Here is a 19,747-nt window from a genome sequence, read left to right as displayed (position 1 = left end):
AGATAAGAAAATGTTCCAGTATCTGGCATAAAAAGATAAACAAGCTAACTACAAAAAGTATCAGCTTGTTGGTAAAACAGCACAGTTAATAAAAGTTATTTGAATTATTATACCTTTTAAAGAAATAGCCATTAGCTTCAAATTGTTCTCTCAGCATGAATTTTCCTCTGTATTCAATAATAAGTGCATCTGGAGGCAAGTCTTTGGCAGCTTTCAGAATTTTCTTGTTTTTTTGCACATAGCTCTACAAAAAAAGACGACAAAACAAATTTAAACAATATTATTTAACTGGTCGTACTGCTGTTATTAGGCATAAGATTATACTGTTGAAACCTTTAAAAGCAACAAGCAATTGTTAACTCAAACCAAACCTTACAATTAAAAAAACCTGTATGACCTTATTAACCTGTTCCCCCTAAAAATGCAATTACCTATGGACCAAGACTGTAGAACTGTCATAATAACTATAGATCTCTACTATATGGCTGTGAACCAGTGTAGCAATGCCTTCAATTCTGGTATTATGTTTAATGATGGATTACTGTCATCATCATCATAGGGATTGCTCAATACAGCTATGCGTTCTGACAACCACAGGGCAAAAGTTAGTTTGCGTAATAGATTTTTTGCCAGGAAGTGTCAGGGGCACTGATCAAAAGGGAAAAATGGAAAGATTATGCATGGTAGCATCTTTATCCTATTGAGAAATAGGACAGGAAGATATCACATAGGATGAACTTTAATAAAAATGTTGATAACAGGAAAAAATAAATTAAGTTTTGTGCATTTCTTTAACTTCAGATGGGCAGATGCCTTTTAATCAAAACCTAGTATGTACCCTGACACAACAACTAAGGAACTCACACCTCTGGTAATTGTGTCACCTCTGATCAAAAGTGAATTGGCCTATATCTAGGCGAAGGTCTCTGCAAGCAGGGACATTCCTCCAAGGACTGTGTCACGTGTGCCATGCTGATGCTAGAGGGAGAGAAGCAAAGATGCTTCTATTACAAGACCTGATAAGATAACTTTTCCTTAAGATTAGTCTTTCCCTATCAAAAGTTAGATATTCAACAGCTTGCAGATTCCTTCAACAGATCTTGCTGTAACAACTGATTGTGCTTGCTTTGTTTTCTCTCTTGTAATTTAGGTAATAAAAGAATATTTATTTGGATTAATTTAACTACTGTAGGCAGTTAATTTTAGGAAAATAATACAGAATGTCCCTGTATGCTACTGACACGGACCTGAAGCTAATAAAGTTGTTTCTAGGTTATGAGTCACAGAGAGGTTCTATGCAAACTGTGCAAAAGAACCACTATTAGGGAATCACAAGTACATGAGTGAACTAGTTGTTAAAAGGTAACAGATACTGTTATGCTACCCCAATTTTTTGTGCTTTTTATTAGAAGATGGATTTTATTATGGAGAAAAAGAAAGTGGGGGAAGGCAGTAACTAATATAAAGTTATACAGATAAGGGACCAAACTATTTTTACCCTGTTTTCATATATTTAAAATACTTGAGCTTTTTTAACCCTTCAAAGATGCAAACAATAAATAAATAAAATAAAATAAAGTAAGAATATGTAAGTTAATATCACATGGATTCAGCTGATACTAACTGGATGGCACTATCCACTGTAACTCCTTTGTAACTAAGTAATTCATTTTTGGTATTGGTATTCTTACAACCAGCTCTGGGACTTGCTAATGTGCAACTCAAGTAAGTCAGTGTATTCCAAGGTTAGTTTTTTGTTTTGTTTTATGTTTTAAGAAGTATAGGTTTGGGGCCTAACTTGATTTCCTCTAAACAGCAAGACAAAATATTCACAGACATTAAAAAGAGCAACATTCCCAGCAGCATGCTACTTTATGAATCTGGATCCTCCGAAAGTTCTATGCAGTGCATTAATCACCCATAGCATTCCTCCCATTAGAAATTTTCGAGCAAGACACCCCATAACTTTTTTTTAAACATACTTCTTACAGGTTTCAGTGAGAAACTTAAGTATTAGCAATCCTACAAACATTCATCTCAAAATTCTCAAGTAGTACAATGAAGTATGCAGTGTATATCATTTTGTTTTCTTCAGGACCTACAGAGAATGGGGGGAGTGGGGAAGGAGTGGTGGGGAGAAGGGGTACATTTGTTTCTGGAGGCCACTTTTTTGTTTAATTAAACAACATTTGAAATATTAGGGGTAAAATTTCTTCAAGGGCTTAAGCAGTTCAGGACTCTAAATTATGGTATTCTCCTAAAGTCTTAGTGAAAGACAAAACCACATACCATATTGTCTTGCATACAATTCACCCTGGAATGGAGTATGTACTTTGTTTTTTGAAAGGCAAAAAAAACCCTTTCCACATAAAACATAACAAAGTAGCCATAGCTAGGGAGCCAAAACTGCTCATTATTCTGCTCCCTGTGGATTCAGTCAATAAGTAGCAGAATCTGCTTCAATTTCCAGCAGCTAGCTTGTTTTTGGGCTTTTTTGTTTTTTTTTTTGGGAGGAAGTGGGGTGCTTTGGAGGAAAGGTGCATGTTTTATGTACAGAAACATGATAATTTCAGGATCCTTCTTGAGAACTATGTTACACACAATTTTAATTTTGTGGATAACATATGATTTTAATTTGGATAACTGAGTCACATTGATAATAAGGAAGTAAGCTCTATTTATTGGATTCTAAATAAACCAAGAGGGTGAAATTATACGAACTTGATAACAGTACAGACCTCAAAGCATGTTCAGATTAGCTGCTGTCACCTTCTTCTTATATGAAAGTTATGAACTTACACTAACATATTTTATCCCTCCACAAATTTGACAGCAATACAAAAAGTTTATGTGGGGGGAGAAAAACAATTTATCTATTGCTAAAACAAGCAAACACACCTCAATACAAGCCATGCATGCAAACATCACAGACGACAACACTGTATGTATTTGTGTAGATAACAAGATACAAGTTTTGGTGTTTTCTAAAGTTGCGCGTTTTCCCCTTGTTACACAATTCCCTGTCTCTCATTTACCTCTACTGGAGGTTTGAAGATGAGATTGCTGGTGTTGACTTCTTTTTTGTCGTTTCCATTGCCTGATCTCAGAGCTATTCTTTGAGCCTCTCTCTGAACACCTTCACTGTACTGGTTGTTATTTGCTTCTTCATAACGATCCATCCATGCTTTGATTTTAGTTTCCCATCCAAAGTTTGAAATATCAGTAGGATCAATTTCTGGAGCTGAACCCTATAAATCAATCACAGTAAGTAACCAGAATTAAAAAGGAAAACATGATTTTCAAAGTTACCCAGAGCCAAACCTAGAATAGCTGATTTAGAATAAGTGACCAACATTTTGTACGAAATTAGTACAAACCATTCAAATGCATAACTCTTTTTATAAATTTTAGAATTCTTGTCATGGTTGTATTCCTTATATATATTTTACATTTACACACTTACCCTTTAGTACCATTTACACAAAAAGTTTTAAAATTCTATGTACTTACTATAAATAATTGGATTTAAACTGCTTAAGCTCTTACAAAACAATACAACTTTGCAGAAAGTCACTACGCTCAGTAAATTTCAGGAATGTTAGTTTTCAGAGGCTTAACAAGCATTTTTTTATGCTCTGGGTAGCTCCTAAAACTGCCAATCTCCCCTCCTTCCTGAAGACAGAACCCAGGGTAGAAACCCTACTTTCCCACCCCTAGGTAAGCTATTGTTATTTTTTCCTGTAACAATAACCCAGAGTGTCAACTAGCTGAAAGATATTTTAGATTATATCACATTTACCTTTACTCTTGAAGATTTCCTAGATCCTTCACGGAAAGCCTGAAATAAATGTAAATGGGAGATTTTTATTTTTTTAATGAGGAAAAAAAAAATCTCATTAAAAAAAATGTTTAATTGCTAGTTCAACTTCTTTAGGCATACAAACTTTCTCTTAAGAAGGAAACAAAACAACTCTGAAAACTAAGGAGGAGGAAAGGCACTTGTATTTTCTGTAATTTTAAAATTATAAAAAGGCACCTTAATTCAATTAAAAAATGTAAGCTTCAAACATAATAGTCTAAGGGCCTTTGGTGATAAAGAAGCATGCTGTTTCCTACCCCCACAAGTTTACAAACTCTTTGAGATTTGTACCAATGAATCAAAATTAACATAGGGTGCTCTGTAGGCATACAAAGTCACCACAGACATACTGAGCTTATGTCTTGTAAAATTATGGAAACCTTTGCAAAGTATTTCACAATGAACAGAGCTTTTTCATTCATCTCTTTGTACTCTTTTAGCAGGTAAGCACATAATAACAGCATAGTAAAAGTCAGTATATCTTTGGGACTAGGTGTTCAAGTTTATGGCTTAATATGTGCTCATGTATTTTCACAACTGCATTCCAAGTTATTTAAGATTAAATTAATGGCCCTAAATGTCTGGAGCTCCAAAACATCTATTATGGAAATTCTGGTTTTCATTTTCAATTTATTTTAATAAACGTCATCAACTAAGCCATGTGACATAACAGGAAAAGGGGGTTGCGGGATCAGTAAATTTCTGCATTTTCCAGCCATCCAAAAAAGTTTGATTTATATGTGAATCTAGAAAAGCAAAATGACACAGTCCACAATGTCAACTCAGTATCTGAAATCAAGTAGTTCACCTATAGAGCTATGGCTGTATGTTCATTTTGCTTCTTTAAATAGCACTAATTTATTCCTGTATTAGACATTGTATTTTCAGAAAAACGTTGGAATATAGTAATTACATTTTGTGTACTGAACTGGCTAAACAGTGCAGTTCCTTGCTAGTTTTCTGAGAAGTACATCTCAAGGGAACAGAATGACAAGTCATTTGGGGTACAACTGAAAATACTGACAATCGTGTCTGAACTTTAATGAATGAACAGCGATGTAAAAAACAAAATCCACTTGTTAGCTAGGAAAGGGGAAATAAAAAGACTACTGCTGATGTACTATCAGAAGGCAAAATAGGTCTGTATACATGTATAAATAATTGAGCCCTGAACCCAGCACTGGAAGGACTAGTTATAATTTGTATAGCACTTTCAAGTCTTAAGTGACCATATAAAAGCTGTTGCTTGATATGATAGTCTATAAAAACTCCTATCAACCTGATTTCAAATGGGATTTTGTCATTAAATATAGGGAATTATTAGTCTAACGCTCACTACGGTTGCCCACCACATTACAATCTAAATTCAGAACTGAAGAAACCACTCTACAACATGGAAGTCAGAAACAAGTTATTCTACTACATGCAAGCTAAAAGCAGGGAAAATCATTTTAGTTCACTCACTTTTTTACATTTTGCAATGTTCTGTTCTTTCTCCCCACTTTTTTTCCTTTTCTTGTCATTGACCTTAGTAACTCTGGTAGCAGTTAGAGTAATTGTAGTTGGTGTGTGCTGAAAAGCTGTATACAGTTCTACAGGAACCTCATCACCACTTTCTGTTGCACTGGTATCCCCATCTTTAAAAGACAAGAAAAAAATCACCAATCACAATGTAAACAAGCAATAAAAAAAAGAGGGAGATTGTTAGCTGTTACTACAGTTCTGGATTTCCAAAATTCAGATGTTTCATTTACAACGTATTCACAACCAAAAACAGCAATAAAATGAAATTTCATTACAAACAAGAAGTTATTAATAGGTGCCCATGATGCCAGGTTAGAGAACAATACTGTGCAACACAACTGACTTTAAATAAGGCTTACTAGACTTCAATGAGACTTACTTTCAAAACTGGACTAAAACATTTGGAATGGTATATTTATCCAAGTTAAAAAAATAAAAAACTAGGCACTACTTCCCCTTCTTACTCTGAAGCACTGCACTATGTGCATATTTCTTGGTTTCTCCCAGAGGTGGATATCTGATAAAAATACCATATGCTGGTACAAACTGCTAGATGTAGCCAATAGCAGATCCAGAAATTGGGTATGGGGGTGTGTGTGTGTGGGGGGTGTGGACCCCTCCACTTTGGCTGCGCCATACATACACAGTGAGTTCCAAGTTCATCGCCTGGTTACTACAGGCTCCTGCAAGAGTTACACATGAGTAGTGAGCTCTGCTGATTGGGTTAGGGTATGGACAAAGCTCTGTGTGGCTCCAGACCCCAGAAAGCAAACGCTGCTGCTGTTTACCCTTCATCCCCCTGCCCCACTCAACTGAATTCAGCAGCAGTGGAAAACAGGGGATGAGCTGTGGCAGCAGCAACACTCATCCCTTACGCTCCAGAGCTGAACACAAGTAGGTGCTGTAGGTAGCTCCCACATTGAGACCTCACATACAGCAAAGCCAAAGGGGAGTTCAACTGTACTACTGCACCCACTCCTTGGGCACAGAAATTTAGGATTCTTCCAGATAAAAGGCACTCTTTAAGGCACAGATTTGGTAGCAGCAAATATTAAGGTTATACAGCACTTTTTTTCCCCAATTCGTGTTTCTGTGTTGCATAGCTTTATTAAAGTTTAGGCTGGAATTTTTTATGCTGGAACCATGACACAAAAAAAAAAAAAAAATCCTTTTTAAATCTCAGCCAAAAAAACACTTGAGTCATTTCTGAGAGTAAAGCAATAGGTTGTTTTATTCTTGCTAAAAAATTCTGGTAACCTCTTCCTTTAACAACTCTAAGCCCCCATGATTTGTAATAGGAAGCTGAAATCCAAAGGATGACCTTTGTATCAAGGATGTACTTTCTGCCATCCCTGTGAAAAAACTGCTCTATTCTGGCCAAGTTATAAGACTCTGTGGGAGGAAAATATTCTAGTTTACACAGGTTCAGTGAGGACCCCTTGGCTTTTAAGTCCCAAATTCCCCCAAAGTATGCATTTCATATGGTGCCTATATCAGTCCAGCCCTGCAGATAGATCACCCATGCTAGATCCAGTACACAGAGCCAGTCTCATGCAGGTGCTGTATACAGGGTGTGCCCTGAAACAGCCTCTCACGCTCCAGGCAGGGCCAGTGCTTGCTGCATGCAGTATGCAGGGTGACCCATTTGGGGCATGTGTGCTGCATGCAATGCTTCTGGCTGGTCCACATCATGCAGTGTCCCAACACGCCCCCCCCATATATACCAGATAACTCCTCACGTTAAAGTATTCTAAGTGACAAGGAAAGGGGTTGTAAAAACAACCGAAGAATTTTAATCTGTTCATCCTAACTCAATGGCTTTGGTCTCTACTTTGGAGGACTTGTGAGCACAAATGTCTTTGAAGGGCTGAGGCACTTTTATATGAGATGACAAATACAAAGAGGATGAGTTCTTCCAAAATGGGTTACAGACTCTCAACAGGACTGAAATATATTTCTAGCCAATTTTTTTTTAAATTAGGCAAAAATGGTAGAAGTTTTGGGCAATGAATAAAGCAGGCACGGCTATAAAGTAGATTTAACTATAGGGCATTTAAGAGAGGTTCTTCAAGCTTTTAAAGAATGAATCATCTAGGGCTTGAAAGATAAGCACACAAGGTTTGGAAGGTAAGCTTGTGATTACTTTTTAAACAGACTGTCCAAGCAGCAGGCTACACAATAAATAGGAAGGCATTAACCAGAGAACTGTTCTGAACAAATGCCTGTTTTTCCATATATAAATGCCACTAAAATACTTGAAACAGTTTTCAGATGCTAACACACAGAGACCTACTATTACAGCAGATGTAGGAATTGGCTGGACAAGTGAGTACCAAGACTATTCCACCTGGTGATAAGCAAGGGTGGGTGGGTTCTTCTTGCTACTTTTTGTGGCTTAGTTTTAAGGCTAAGAACTTATTATAAAAATATGTGCATTACAACAAATTAGGTTCTACATGATGTTTGAAGTTAAATATATTAAGTGGGCACACTTCATAACTAATAATGTTAGGTAAGAGCTTACTAATGGGTATGATTATGCAACTATTCCTTGCTTGCGATCACAAAAGGCAAGAGTATTGCAAGTATCAGAGGACAAGTCAACGTAACCTTTTAACATTTCACATATCAGTATTAGGTAATTTTTGGTTGTCAAATCATGAAACAGAGACATAAATGTCCAGAAGAGCAGCAAGTTTATCTTTAGTCTGAGAAAAAAACTACTAAGAGTGTGAACAGAAAAGCAAGGAGGAAGAATAGGCCAAGTCTCCTCCCCAAACTTGTTAAGCACTTTAGCTTCACAATACTGCTTTCACTTTGCTATTTTTTTTTTAAGTTCAGAGCTGCAAAATTGAAGCAATTCTCTGGAACACCTTCCTTACATAAAAAGATTGATCAGACCTAATCCTATGACTTTCCTAAGAAGGTTCTCAGAATTTGATGATGGGATATACCAAGAAAGAATGGATTTACCACTGTAATTTACACTGGCATGCCAAAGAAAGAGACTGGAGTGAGAAACTAGATGAAGAGTTTTAATGTCTCGTAAGAACATAAGAAATACCATACTGAGTCAGCCCACAGATCCACTTAACCCAATATTCTCTCTCTCAAGAGATTCTGGGGTGTCTACCACTTTAAGTGAAGAAGAGGAAGCAGCAAGCACAAAAAAGATGGTCATGTTTAGTAAAAGCTCTAGTTTTCTGCTTTCCCCATTACTTCTGGGCTGGCTGTAATGCCCCCAATTAAACTGTCACTCTGTCTACTGGGCCTCTGCAAAGTCTCTCTCACAAATACTTTGAGGAGTAAAGCTGATATTTCACAATTCCATTATATCTTCTAATCTTCTGCCAAAGCTTCCTGAAACTAAATGCACCTGATGCAATTGACCAGATGGGCACAAATCAAATGACGTCAATTACAAAAACAGAGAAGATTACCGTATCTTTCATGGATCAGGTTGATTCTTTAAGTCTCTGGAGATCTTTTAAGATCACTGGTCTATGTAACTGACAGCATACTAGTGTCTCTTTTAGTATTCTTTCCACTGCCTTGTTCCATTTCCACAAAGAATCCGGGATTTAAATTTCCTTCCTTGGGCTTGGAAAGCATAGCTCTCCCTCCTGAGACCCAGCTCCTCCTCAAAGACAAAAAGTGGCATTTTACCTAAGGGTTTTTCCATCATTTTTAATTGTCCCTAAGCTTATCTTTCTTCCTCTTTTTCAAGAACATGTTGGAAGAGAGTTGAAAAGTTATAAGACGATGTCCTAAAAGATTCATACAAAGAGAACATACATAAATAATATAGTCCTGCAAAAGGAATGCCTGAAAACTCTGCAAAGATGCAATGATACTGCTTATCATCAGTCCTGATGGAGGTAGCGTAGCACTGAACTTGCCAAGAACATCAGCTTCTCCAACAGTTACAAATACATCTGAAGGTACTAGACAGAACAGTATTTGCGACAGACTGTGAGTTTAGTTCTTGAACCCAATACAAGTTTTCTGTCTTTCTTAATGCCTTGCTGTTGTTCCCTGGGAGAAAAAAAGTGGTTTACCTGCACCTGGTAGTACCATATTGATGAAAACCACTTTCTAGTGCGAGCTGAAATAAAAACCATCCTTTACTGGCAAGTCTGGGTCAAGCTCTGAAAAACAGCAAAGGAGGCAAACATCTCCCTGAAAAGAAAAAGCACATATGTGCAAGACTTTTTCCTCTTATTTCAGAATAGGTTGGCTTCTCAAAGCCTGACACATTAAACTTCCCCAAAAAAAGAATCCTAAATTGGGGAAGCCCAGAGGTCAGGGCAGAAGAGACAGTAAGTGGGAAAGAGAACAAAATAAAAGGCAAAAAAAAAAAAACATCCAGTGGTCTGACCACTGTTGTCCTGCATGGCTAATTTAAATGTATGGAGCATTCTCACTGAAGCAGAAATGAAAAGGCTGCAAAAAAGATTTAACGTAACCTTGTCACTCCCTACACCAGCCTAGGCTCCAACTTGTGTAGCATCTCAACCCACATCACCCTCTGATACAGTGGTTTTCCAGTTATCCCCACACCCATGCAATTGCAACCCATCAATCAGTTATGGATTAGGTGAAGTTTCATGACTGTTCACACTCATTTTTCAGCATAGGTCCAAAGATCCAAAAAAAAGCAAAGGAAAAGGGACTTGGGCTGAAAAAATTGGAAGTTATGTCAAACATGGCTGTTTGTGAAGATGCACAAGAAGGCAGCACTGAAGAAATAAATATCAAGTACATGCGGGTCAATCCATTATTTGTAGGTCCACGTCACAAAATGAAAAATTATTTTAATCATGCTGAATATAACCCAGTGCACAAGGAGGGAAGGAGAGAAGGGAGGGGGAGAGAGAAAGCAAACAAATGCAATTAACTCATAAGAGACTGACAACACATGTCCCTGTCTTTTAGTGTCTTGAGTTATTTAGGAAACCTTGCCACTTCTTTCATAAGAAATCTAAAGGATTTATTTTATGATAAATTCATAGTTTATTGCTTGTAACTATTCTTAAACTAGTTACAACTTTGCACAAAACAATAAGCAAAATAAGGACTATTTTCCATAAGCAACTGTCAGTCAGTGTTCACTTTTATTGAATAAAATTCTGGAACTCTGCACAGTAAAGCAAATGGAAATCCTAACTAAAAGCAACTAGAGCAATATTCATTTTAAATAAAAATTCAGATGTTGGCTAACTGCCAATTTCTTATAGGAAAAAATATAACTGTTCCAGTTATACTGGAACACTGAAGTAACCAGTAAACTGCAACAAATTGCCATTACCAAAAGGAAAAGCAGTACAAATAATGAAAAAGTAAAGCTGGGGTAGGGGGAAAGGTTGAAGGTGAAAAAAGGAAGACATACATATTAAAACAAATGCTATTGAATGACTGGAAAAAGAAAGCAAACTCAGTGACTGGTAGAGAGAAGATGTAATGCTTACCAACAATAATGATTCAGATACCTCTTAAAAATGTCAGGTAAAATACAAAGTTCAATCCAAATTAACTTTTAAAAAGTATATTGCTTCCTTTTTTATAGATAACTTTTACGGCAAACACGGAAGAGGCTCCAGACACTCAAAGTGTATGTACCATCATCTAAAACAAACACTAGTTGTTGCTTCTACCACAGAGTACATGAAAGACATTCTACACAAGCTACAATATAGTCAAAATTTGTGCTACTTAAAAAAAAAACAAAAAAAAAACCTACCACGATTTCTGCATATATATCAACAGAATACGTAAAGGAAACATTTCTTAGAGAGTTTTATGTACATACTAATAAACATACCAACTAAAAAACATACTTTGGTTGTGACCAGAAAACACAATTAAATTATATAACAGGCACAAACATTAGTTATATTATTCATCTTTATACTTCACTGACACAATCATATATTTGTTAATAATTAAGTTTTCTTTTTACCCACCTGACATATTTTCTCTTTTTCTTCGCTGCAGCAGCACAGCCCTTTCTTTATCTAAACTCCTGCATAAAAAATAATAAAATGATTTAATTTTTAACTAGTAGAAGTTTGGTGTGAATGGAGGCAAACACAATTATTAACTATTAATAATTAAACTCAGACTCTCTCACACAACTAGTTATCAATATATGCATTTAGTTTATGTTGCAATAGTCACCCACTAATGGTATTTTAATACCAACTGCATGTATATAAAAGTAACTATTTCATTCTGTAATAGTATGACTTGAGTAGAGTAGCATCAGCAAGTGCTCTTCTCAACCTTCCCAGAAAAGGTAGCAAATGTTGTACTTATATTTAAAGACAGAATCTAAGCTGATTCATGGAATTACAGACAAAGTCCTACATCTTTATTGGTAAATTTGTCAAAGTCATAAAGACAGAATAAGCAAAGGATGGGCAAAATGGTGGATCCGGCTGACAGCTGGACTCCATTTCCCAGCAGCACCTCCTGCCCACATCCCTGTATCTGGTTTCCATGGAGATCCCATTAGCAGTTGGGGCCAATCTCCATGGAAACCCTGGCCCTGTGCTGCTATAGCCCTGATGCTTCTGGGGTCTCCATGGAAACCGGCCACATCAACATGGGAAGGGGTTGCTGGGAAATGGAGTCCACTGTGGGCCTGATTCGGCCCATGGGCCGGACTTTGCCGACCCCGGATAAGGGATCTAGAAGGTTATTATGAGAGATGCTCCAAAAAAGCATTATTTCTGCAAAGAAAAGTCATGTTTTGCTAATTAAAGTGTTCTGCATGTCAATAAAACAACAATAAAGGAGGTGATAATTAAGTTGCTATGGAATGAGCAGCAAAGTATTCCTATGCTGAGAAACTGCATATCTGAAAAAGAACAGGAGAGGCTTACTTATCATAGCAAAAAGGTAAATAACAGGTGCCTGAAATATTTGTTCTAGCGCTAGTCCTACATATATATATAAAAAAAAAAAGAGGAAGCATAATAATGAGGTAGGAAAATTTACTGTTGACAAAATATGCATTTTAGGTGAACTCAGAAGACTCTGGAATCTTAAAACGACCAAGCCAAGATGACAGATGGAATCTGGTATTAAAGACTAAATAATAAAAACGGAAAGGAAAAATACAATTGCTTGAATTTTTTCATAAAAAGAACTTAGAAATGTCAAGTCAGATTTTCCATGGTCTAGTTAAAGAATATGTACTAGGTCGCAGTGCATATTCACTGCAAACTGTAGCACCGCAAATCAAAAGTCTGGAAGGGCTTGAATATTATCTGAGAGAATATTTAAAGATTAAGATTACAATGAAGATGAAAAAAAAAAAAAAGTTAATAAAATATTTTAGGACAACTTCTCAATATTTTTCCTCACCTTCCCTCCTGCACTCCACCCCCCACAACTGTTTGTCTTTCAGTATCTTGACCTCCATGATACAACTTCTTAAAAGTCATCATAGATATTCTAGCATAGAAAGGATCTGAACATTTGATGCAATCAACCCTCCTCTCCCCTACCCACTTTTTTCAGAAAAACAGAGCCCCCTTTTTTGGAAAAGAAATAAACTTGGACACATTAGTGAAAAGTACATTGTTAAAAAGAGGACTGTCCAGAAAATAAAGGTATTATTGGTTTAGTTTGAGAGGAGAAATCAAGCAAAAACAAGGGAGAGCAGTCCTCTGAATAAGCAGTCTTGAGGACAGGGAGAAAGCTGGGAAGTACAGGATACTGCTCTGAAGAGGACAAACATGCTACCTGACCTATGAAAGCAAAAACCCAGTTATTTAGGGTTTCCATGGCCATAAGCTTGTGATGAAATGATCTGCCATTACACTGCCATCCTGTGAAGGCATGCAGTAACCCACGCTACTGAAATGAGGACTGAGTGTCTGCTTACACTGCCACCTAGTGGCACAACTTCTGAGGAGGAGGAGGGCAGAGGAGCTTGAAAGGGACTAGATTAGAAAAGCACAAACGTATGAGTGCGGAACAGCAGCTGTGAAAGGGGGGGGGGGGCGGAAACACGATGACAATACAGACTCTTGGGAATGAAAAAGTATACACAGCATAAGCCCACATGGACAACACTATTTGTTACTGCATCTGGACTTTTGATATCCCAGATGGGATTTCATGACTTTTCATGACTTGACTACAGGGCTAAATCACTTTAGCTACTAAACCAAAATTAGAGAAATGATGCACAGGGCACATCAGGAACCAGAAAGAAGAGGTCTCTGCTATACCTAGGAACACCTCTTAAGTTTAAAAAATAGGTGCAATATTGTTGCAACTTATTAGAAAAGTAGCTATTTTATCTGGAACTCTTAAGTCTATGATAGGGTTATGGGTTGAAGCCCTGTTGGTCTTAGGAAATAAGAAGACACAGTTCTTTGGGTAAATCTGATATCTTTTATTAGAGCAACTCAAAGAGTTTAAAAATTCCTCTTTGCAAGCTTTCAGGTACAAACAACCTTTGTCAGGCTGAGGAAGCATCTACAGTTGGTTTGTGCTCCTCCTGGATGGAATGAATAGTATGCAAGAAAGGCAGTCACTGAAGATGGCAGACAAGGTTCTCTGGGTGAATCTGATACATCTTTTATTAGATGTAAATTGAGGAATCAGTGGGTGAGAGAGGTTGGGGGTCTGCTGAGGCCTATGACAGTAATTCTTAACCAGGCTACCACAAGTTCCTTTTAAGGATGCCCCACAATATGAACACTTATGTGTGCAAGCACCTAAAATTCACAAGATAATAGATTCCTATTTGAAATCTCTTGAATTTGAGTCAAACTCATTTTGACCTTTTGTGGTCTGAGTCCTCTGCAACAGAAGAAATGCTCAACTATTTTTCAATAATCAAAAAAAAGTGAAAGCTTACAGCTGGAATTTTCTGAGTGGTACCCTGAATCTAAAAGGGTTGAAAACCACCAGCCTATCCCATCCTATCTTGGTTATTCATTGCTTTTTCATTAATTCGTTGTTCCAACATTTCTTCTCACTTTCTGACTATGCCTTGCCTTATTACACAAAGTATTTACCTCGTGCAACCTCTACAGTGGTATCTGATTAAAAAAAAAACCAAATAGCTTAGCTACTCCAAAACTATTAATTACTCACTTTATTTCCAGGTAGTCCAACAGATTCATCAATCTTTTGCAATCTTTCTGCTTAGTACTTGGAGAATTTGCATAGTTGGTATGGCTGGCATATTTATTTTATAATCTAGAAATCGACTTACTACTTTGCATTTGATTTTTCAGTAAAACTTTAATATTAAAAATAATTTAACATCTGATTAAAGGCAAATTTCACATATCATATTATATTCCCCGAGTATTACATTTTATCTAATATTTATAACTCTAGACAGAGCGAATAAATATATTGGCTAACTACTACTCACCTAGGTTGACAACGCTCACACAAGTATATATCAGGAATATGCTGCCTGTCGATCCCCATGCAGTCAATGTGCTGCCAAACACTTAAAATAATATATTGTTATTAAATGTATAACATCTTCTGAAATCAATGTATTTAATGTTTACTCTATTACATACACAGGACATATTTATTCAAAACCTAAATTCCTATGTAAACTTCTTTTAATGAACCACTATCCCAATATTTCATTGTGCATGTTCCACTGATCCCTACATAATTCCTTTCCCAAAGATTGTTTCTTAACATGCCTTTACTCTAGAAAATGTTCTTTCAACACTTTGAAAATATATAGAGGAATGAGAATTGTTGTTTACAATGGGGTTAAGACTGACAAGTATCCTTAGCAAGTCTGACCAACCCATTTCATTGGTTTTTACAATATACTAAAAGACCAAAATGAATGTTGTCTCATTACACAGGAAGATTTTCTTCTAAAGTCCTTAAACCATTCTTCTTATGAAATATTACTTATAATGGTCACCACCAACAAAAATACTGTGCAGCAAAACTAGATATTACCAGACTCAGAACTAGGAAGAAAACAACAGACTATGACTGAGTCAGTATTTTGTTTCTACTTTATCTTGTGCATTATCCAGACCAAAGGATAGATTAGATTAAATCAAAGGATTACATTAAATCATTACATAACAAGAGTGACCTGCGTAGAGCCTGACCACTGACAGAAGAAGGTATTACTAAATCTTTACCATAGCATATGATTTTCTTTCAGGATAAAGGACTATCAACAGAACAATGGCCACTGAATATGTAACCAAGGTAGTTTAGACGGCCAAAAGAAGCCAAACCCAGGCAAAACTGTCCTTAGTAACAATGTTGGTGTTACTATAAACTGTAGTTTCTACTGTAGCAAATTTATCCAAGTTGATAAAACTAGCTAAGATATTCAAGAACAGTAATCTAAAAGTTATCCAGGCCCCTTTTCTCCTCTTGTAGTCCAAACTGCTCTCTATTTCTGTATATGGTGCTAAGCCCCTACTGATCTTAGGCAAGATCAAGCACGTCTGAACAAGGATTTCAAAGCTCAACTGTTTAACTTTTCTTTCCAAATCTTGGGCCACCATTTCTGCTATAAATCAGATTCACACTAAAACGTCTAAACCCTTTATACTGATGAAGAGTACCTGGTGGGGAAGAGGGGAGGAAGCAGGGAGACAGAGTGGTAAAGACTATTTATATAAATCTGGTGTTTAATGTAAGGGTATAATTTTGCTCGAAGTATTGGGATTCTCTTTATTCCAAATTACTTCCTCTAAATTTACTTTATTGGGCTGTGTAGTTTCACAGATTTCATAGACATTAGGGCTGGAAGGAACCTCGGAAGATCGTAAGAGTCCAGTCCCCCTGTCCCAGGGGCAGAAAGTTAGCTGGGGTCATAGGATCCCAGCAAGATAAACATCCAATTGACTCTTAAAGGAATCCAGAGTAGGTGCGTGCACCACCTCTGGCAGCAGTCTGTTCCAGGCCTTGGGGGCTCAGACTGTAAAGAAGTTCTTCCTTATGTCCAGCCTAAAACGTTCTTGGAGAAGTTTGTGACCGAAGCTTGTTAGTCTAAAGCAGGTGTTCCCAACCTTTTTAGGCTGAGGACCGGCAAACCACAGATCAGCAAACTGCAGACCAGCAGTGACCGGCATACAGCAGGCAGGTAGCCAATCCTTTTTTACGTTCAGTATAAAAAAAAGGGTTGGCTGCCAGTTTGCAGTATGCCGGTCACTTCCAGTCGACGGTTTGCCAGTCTGCAGTCACTTCTGGTCCGGCAGCCAGCCCTCCTATAGACCGGCAGCCAACCCTTTGTGGCCCAGCGCCAGGCCATGACCCAGGGGTTGGGAACCCCTAGTCTAAAGTACATGTTACTACTTGGTGTACCCATGTTAAGAACCAAATCGTCACAAATTCTTATTCCATAAATAAAGGAGGGAGTGGGAAAACAGCCGAAGAGATATCTTTCTGATAAAAAGGTAGCACGTGAGAGTCAGACATGCCATCTAATAAAGGAGTGAACAGAAACATATGCAGAGTTAGGAATAAGTGTGACATCCTTTCCTGATTGAATCTGCTATCCCTTCTGTTAAGCCAGTCATGGACTTGCAAGAATCTGTTTTGATGCTGGAGTTTCTCGACTTAAAAAATTAACATGATCTAAAATGATAACTAGTCATTTTAGAACAGCTTATTAGGGCAGTCTAAAACATTAATATGCAAATATATGATCTTTAACATTTAAATTAATTTTACCTGCATTTGTCACAACAGATCATGTATCCATCATCATGGGTAAAGCCACAAATGCACCTGGTAATATCAGTTCCATAGCTTCCATCCTCTGATGTACTGATGGTAGTAGCACTGGAAGTTTCATCAAAATTGGGAGTGGTAAATATGCCTACTTCATTCTTGCTAATAAGAACGGATGGAGGAGGAGATGCTGGAGGCGTTGGAGGAGGACGAGCACCATAGTTATGGTCCTGGATGATTTTTTGAAAAACCCCATAAAAACTGTTATTTTGACATGGTTCTAAAACATGAAGCAGAATTTCTCTTTAGACTTTTGAGAAGTTAAAGAGTATGAATCCCACTCCTGACTTCTGCAGAAAGTTGCTCTAACCTGACCCAGATATAAATCAGTACTTGGGTTTTCCAAACTGGAGAGTCAGAGATGGTTAGATGCATCAGTCCCTTATGTCTTGTCAGCTTTAGAAATGATCTTAACTATACTAACTGGGTAGGCCATTAGGTTTAGGTAAGCCTCTAAACTGAATTCTTTAAACAGCCCTCACCCCCCATTCCCACTTCTCTGATACATGGTTTCATAGCCTAAACAGAATTTTAAGAACAGGATCCTAAATTTATTTTTCTAAAAATCACATAGGCATCTATCTAATTGATTCTACTGAACTTGTGAAATTTAAAGCAGTTACCCCTAGGCATTTATAGTTAGCACATATAACTTCAACTGCTTTTTTTCCCCATTTGTAATATGCTTATTTATCTGTTTATACATCTATAATAATACTACTGTGGTGCATTTCCAAATTGGTATTATTTTTGTTACAAACATACATAATTGCTCAGAAGGCAATTTTAGCCAAATAATTAAAAAATAGTAAAGTGTAAAGACTGGAGAGAAAACAGTATTTACTGACAGAAGACAGAATTCCACCCCCCCCCCCCCCCCCCCGAATTGAGTATCTAAATAGGCCTTTCCTAAAACTCCTATTTTGTATATTTGGTTTTCAAATAATGTCCCCCCTTATACTATTCCAGTCTACACACAATACAGGTTTGTCTCAAAGATAACTGATTTAAGAGAGATAGGCTTTCAAACAAGGTATGAAACTTACCGCATAAGGCAAACCAATGTAACTGTGTGAATGATGAGAGCTGCTGGTATAAAACTGGTGTGGGTAACTGTTTGATTTTTCAACTACCACTGGGCTAGCTTCTACAGATTCTGGTCTGAAAAGCAAGATATATTATCATTACACTCAAGAATATTTCACATATATTTGCTCTTTCTTCTATTATTCATATCACAACTAAGTATGTATATGCCTTTCCTGAAAAAACACCTATTTTTATTCTCCGAGCCTAAGCCGCCCTGAGCCGCTTTTGGGAAGGCCAGTATATAAACCAAGTAAATAAATAAAATCAAGTGGACCCAAAAGAAGTGTAAGATATGTATCACCAAGGAAGTATGAAATACTTCCCACGCATGGATCTTCTGAGGTACAAAATCTTATTATAGGTCTATAATACAAAGTCAATACTGGAGCAATTTAAATACCCTAAACCAGCAGTTCCCACTCTTTTTCCATGTGGTATTCCTAATTCTGACTTTGCACAGCATGATTACTGTCAGGTCACATTCCACACCAAGTTACTAGAAGTAGTATACTAGCCACATTGTTTCTTGATACTTCTGTCATCATTAATCTCAAGAGAGTTGCAGGTATCTGTCAAGATGGTCTTCACAACACTACCTGCAACTTTAATACGTTCCACAATGACATCTAGTGGTAGAATTAGTGTGGTGCCATTATATTCCTCCAGACTTGTTACCCTCAGCTATCTGGTTTTGGTGGGGGACAAAAAGAAGGAAGTCTCATAGTAAATCAAGAGGTGGCATCCATCATGTTTAAATGAAAGAAAAAGATGACAGTGTGAGGAAAGAAAAATACAAAATAAATTTGTGAAAAGGACAAGAAACAAGATATCTTATTGCCTCTCTCTTAACAGTAACTATAGATGTACCTTGAGTATAATTTTTTCTGGCTCCCCTTTTGGAATTAACCAACAAATTACATTTTCATATTAGTAGCAGTAACACTTGTTTTCCCCCCCCAATTCATGGTAGGACTACACCATTTGGACACATTTCAAACCAGACTAGCTCAGAATGAAACTTTTACATGATGGCAATCACTGCAGGGCCACAAAAGATTTCATAGACATTTTTTGCCTTGTACCATGAAAAAAAAGGAAAAGACTTTAAAATGAAGCCGGGCTGGTTAAAGGGACACATGATTTCAGTTGTCAACTTCTGTTTTAAAGAAAAACCTATTAACCAGGATTTAGAGAATAAGAAATTAGAGGTGACAGAAATAGGATTCACCTTGGTTTCTTTGAAAAAAATACAACAAAAAAACTCTACTCCACATGTATTTACATAGTTACTCACTTTCTCTTTATTTGAACAGATTTACCTTAGCAGGAAAACAATTACAAAGGACAAATGAACAACCAAAACAGACAGTAGAAATCATCTGGATAAATTAAGATTAAAGACTTGCATAATTATTTTAAATTAAATTTACATTCTTTTAACCCATCAGCCAATAGGGTTCTTTCTCTCAGCTACAAAATAAATCCTTCAAAGTGGAGTGATCTATAAGACTGGAGTTA

At 36.9% G+C, this 19,747-nt stretch overlaps 1 protein-coding gene across 7 annotated transcripts in view; it reads right to left on the bottom strand.

Moving 5' to 3' along the window:
- KMT2E (lysine methyltransferase 2E (inactive)) overlaps window positions 1-19,747 on the bottom strand; it is an 89,533-nt gene that overhangs the window by 38,810 nt on the left and 30,976 nt on the right. For all 7 annotated transcript variants that reach the window (XM_019487468.2, XM_006265198.4, XM_019487470.2 and 4 more), the window contains 8 exons: window positions 18,187-18,301; window positions 17,081-17,310; window positions 14,784-14,864; window positions 11,347-11,405; window positions 5,324-5,496; window positions 3,800-3,838; window positions 3,036-3,248; window positions 114-244 (listed from right to left, as the gene is read on the bottom strand). In XM_019487468.2, the coding sequence (XP_019343013.1) occupies window positions 114-244; window positions 3,036-3,248; window positions 3,800-3,838; window positions 5,324-5,496; window positions 11,347-11,405; window positions 14,784-14,864; window positions 17,081-17,310; window positions 18,187-18,301 (1,041 nt within the window). The remainder of the gene's footprint in view (window positions 1-113; window positions 245-3,035; window positions 3,249-3,799; window positions 3,839-5,323; window positions 5,497-11,346; window positions 11,406-14,783; window positions 14,865-17,080; window positions 17,311-18,186; window positions 18,302-19,747) is intronic.

The sequence above is a fragment of the Alligator mississippiensis genome, chromosome 4 (assembly GCF_030867095.1).
Source record: "Alligator mississippiensis isolate rAllMis1 chromosome 4, rAllMis1, whole genome shotgun sequence".
Lineage (NCBI taxonomy): Eukaryota > Metazoa > Chordata > Crocodylia > Alligatoridae > Alligator > Alligator mississippiensis.
Note: the sequence above shows the minus strand (reverse complement) of the source record. Positions and strands in the feature narration are given on the sequence as shown.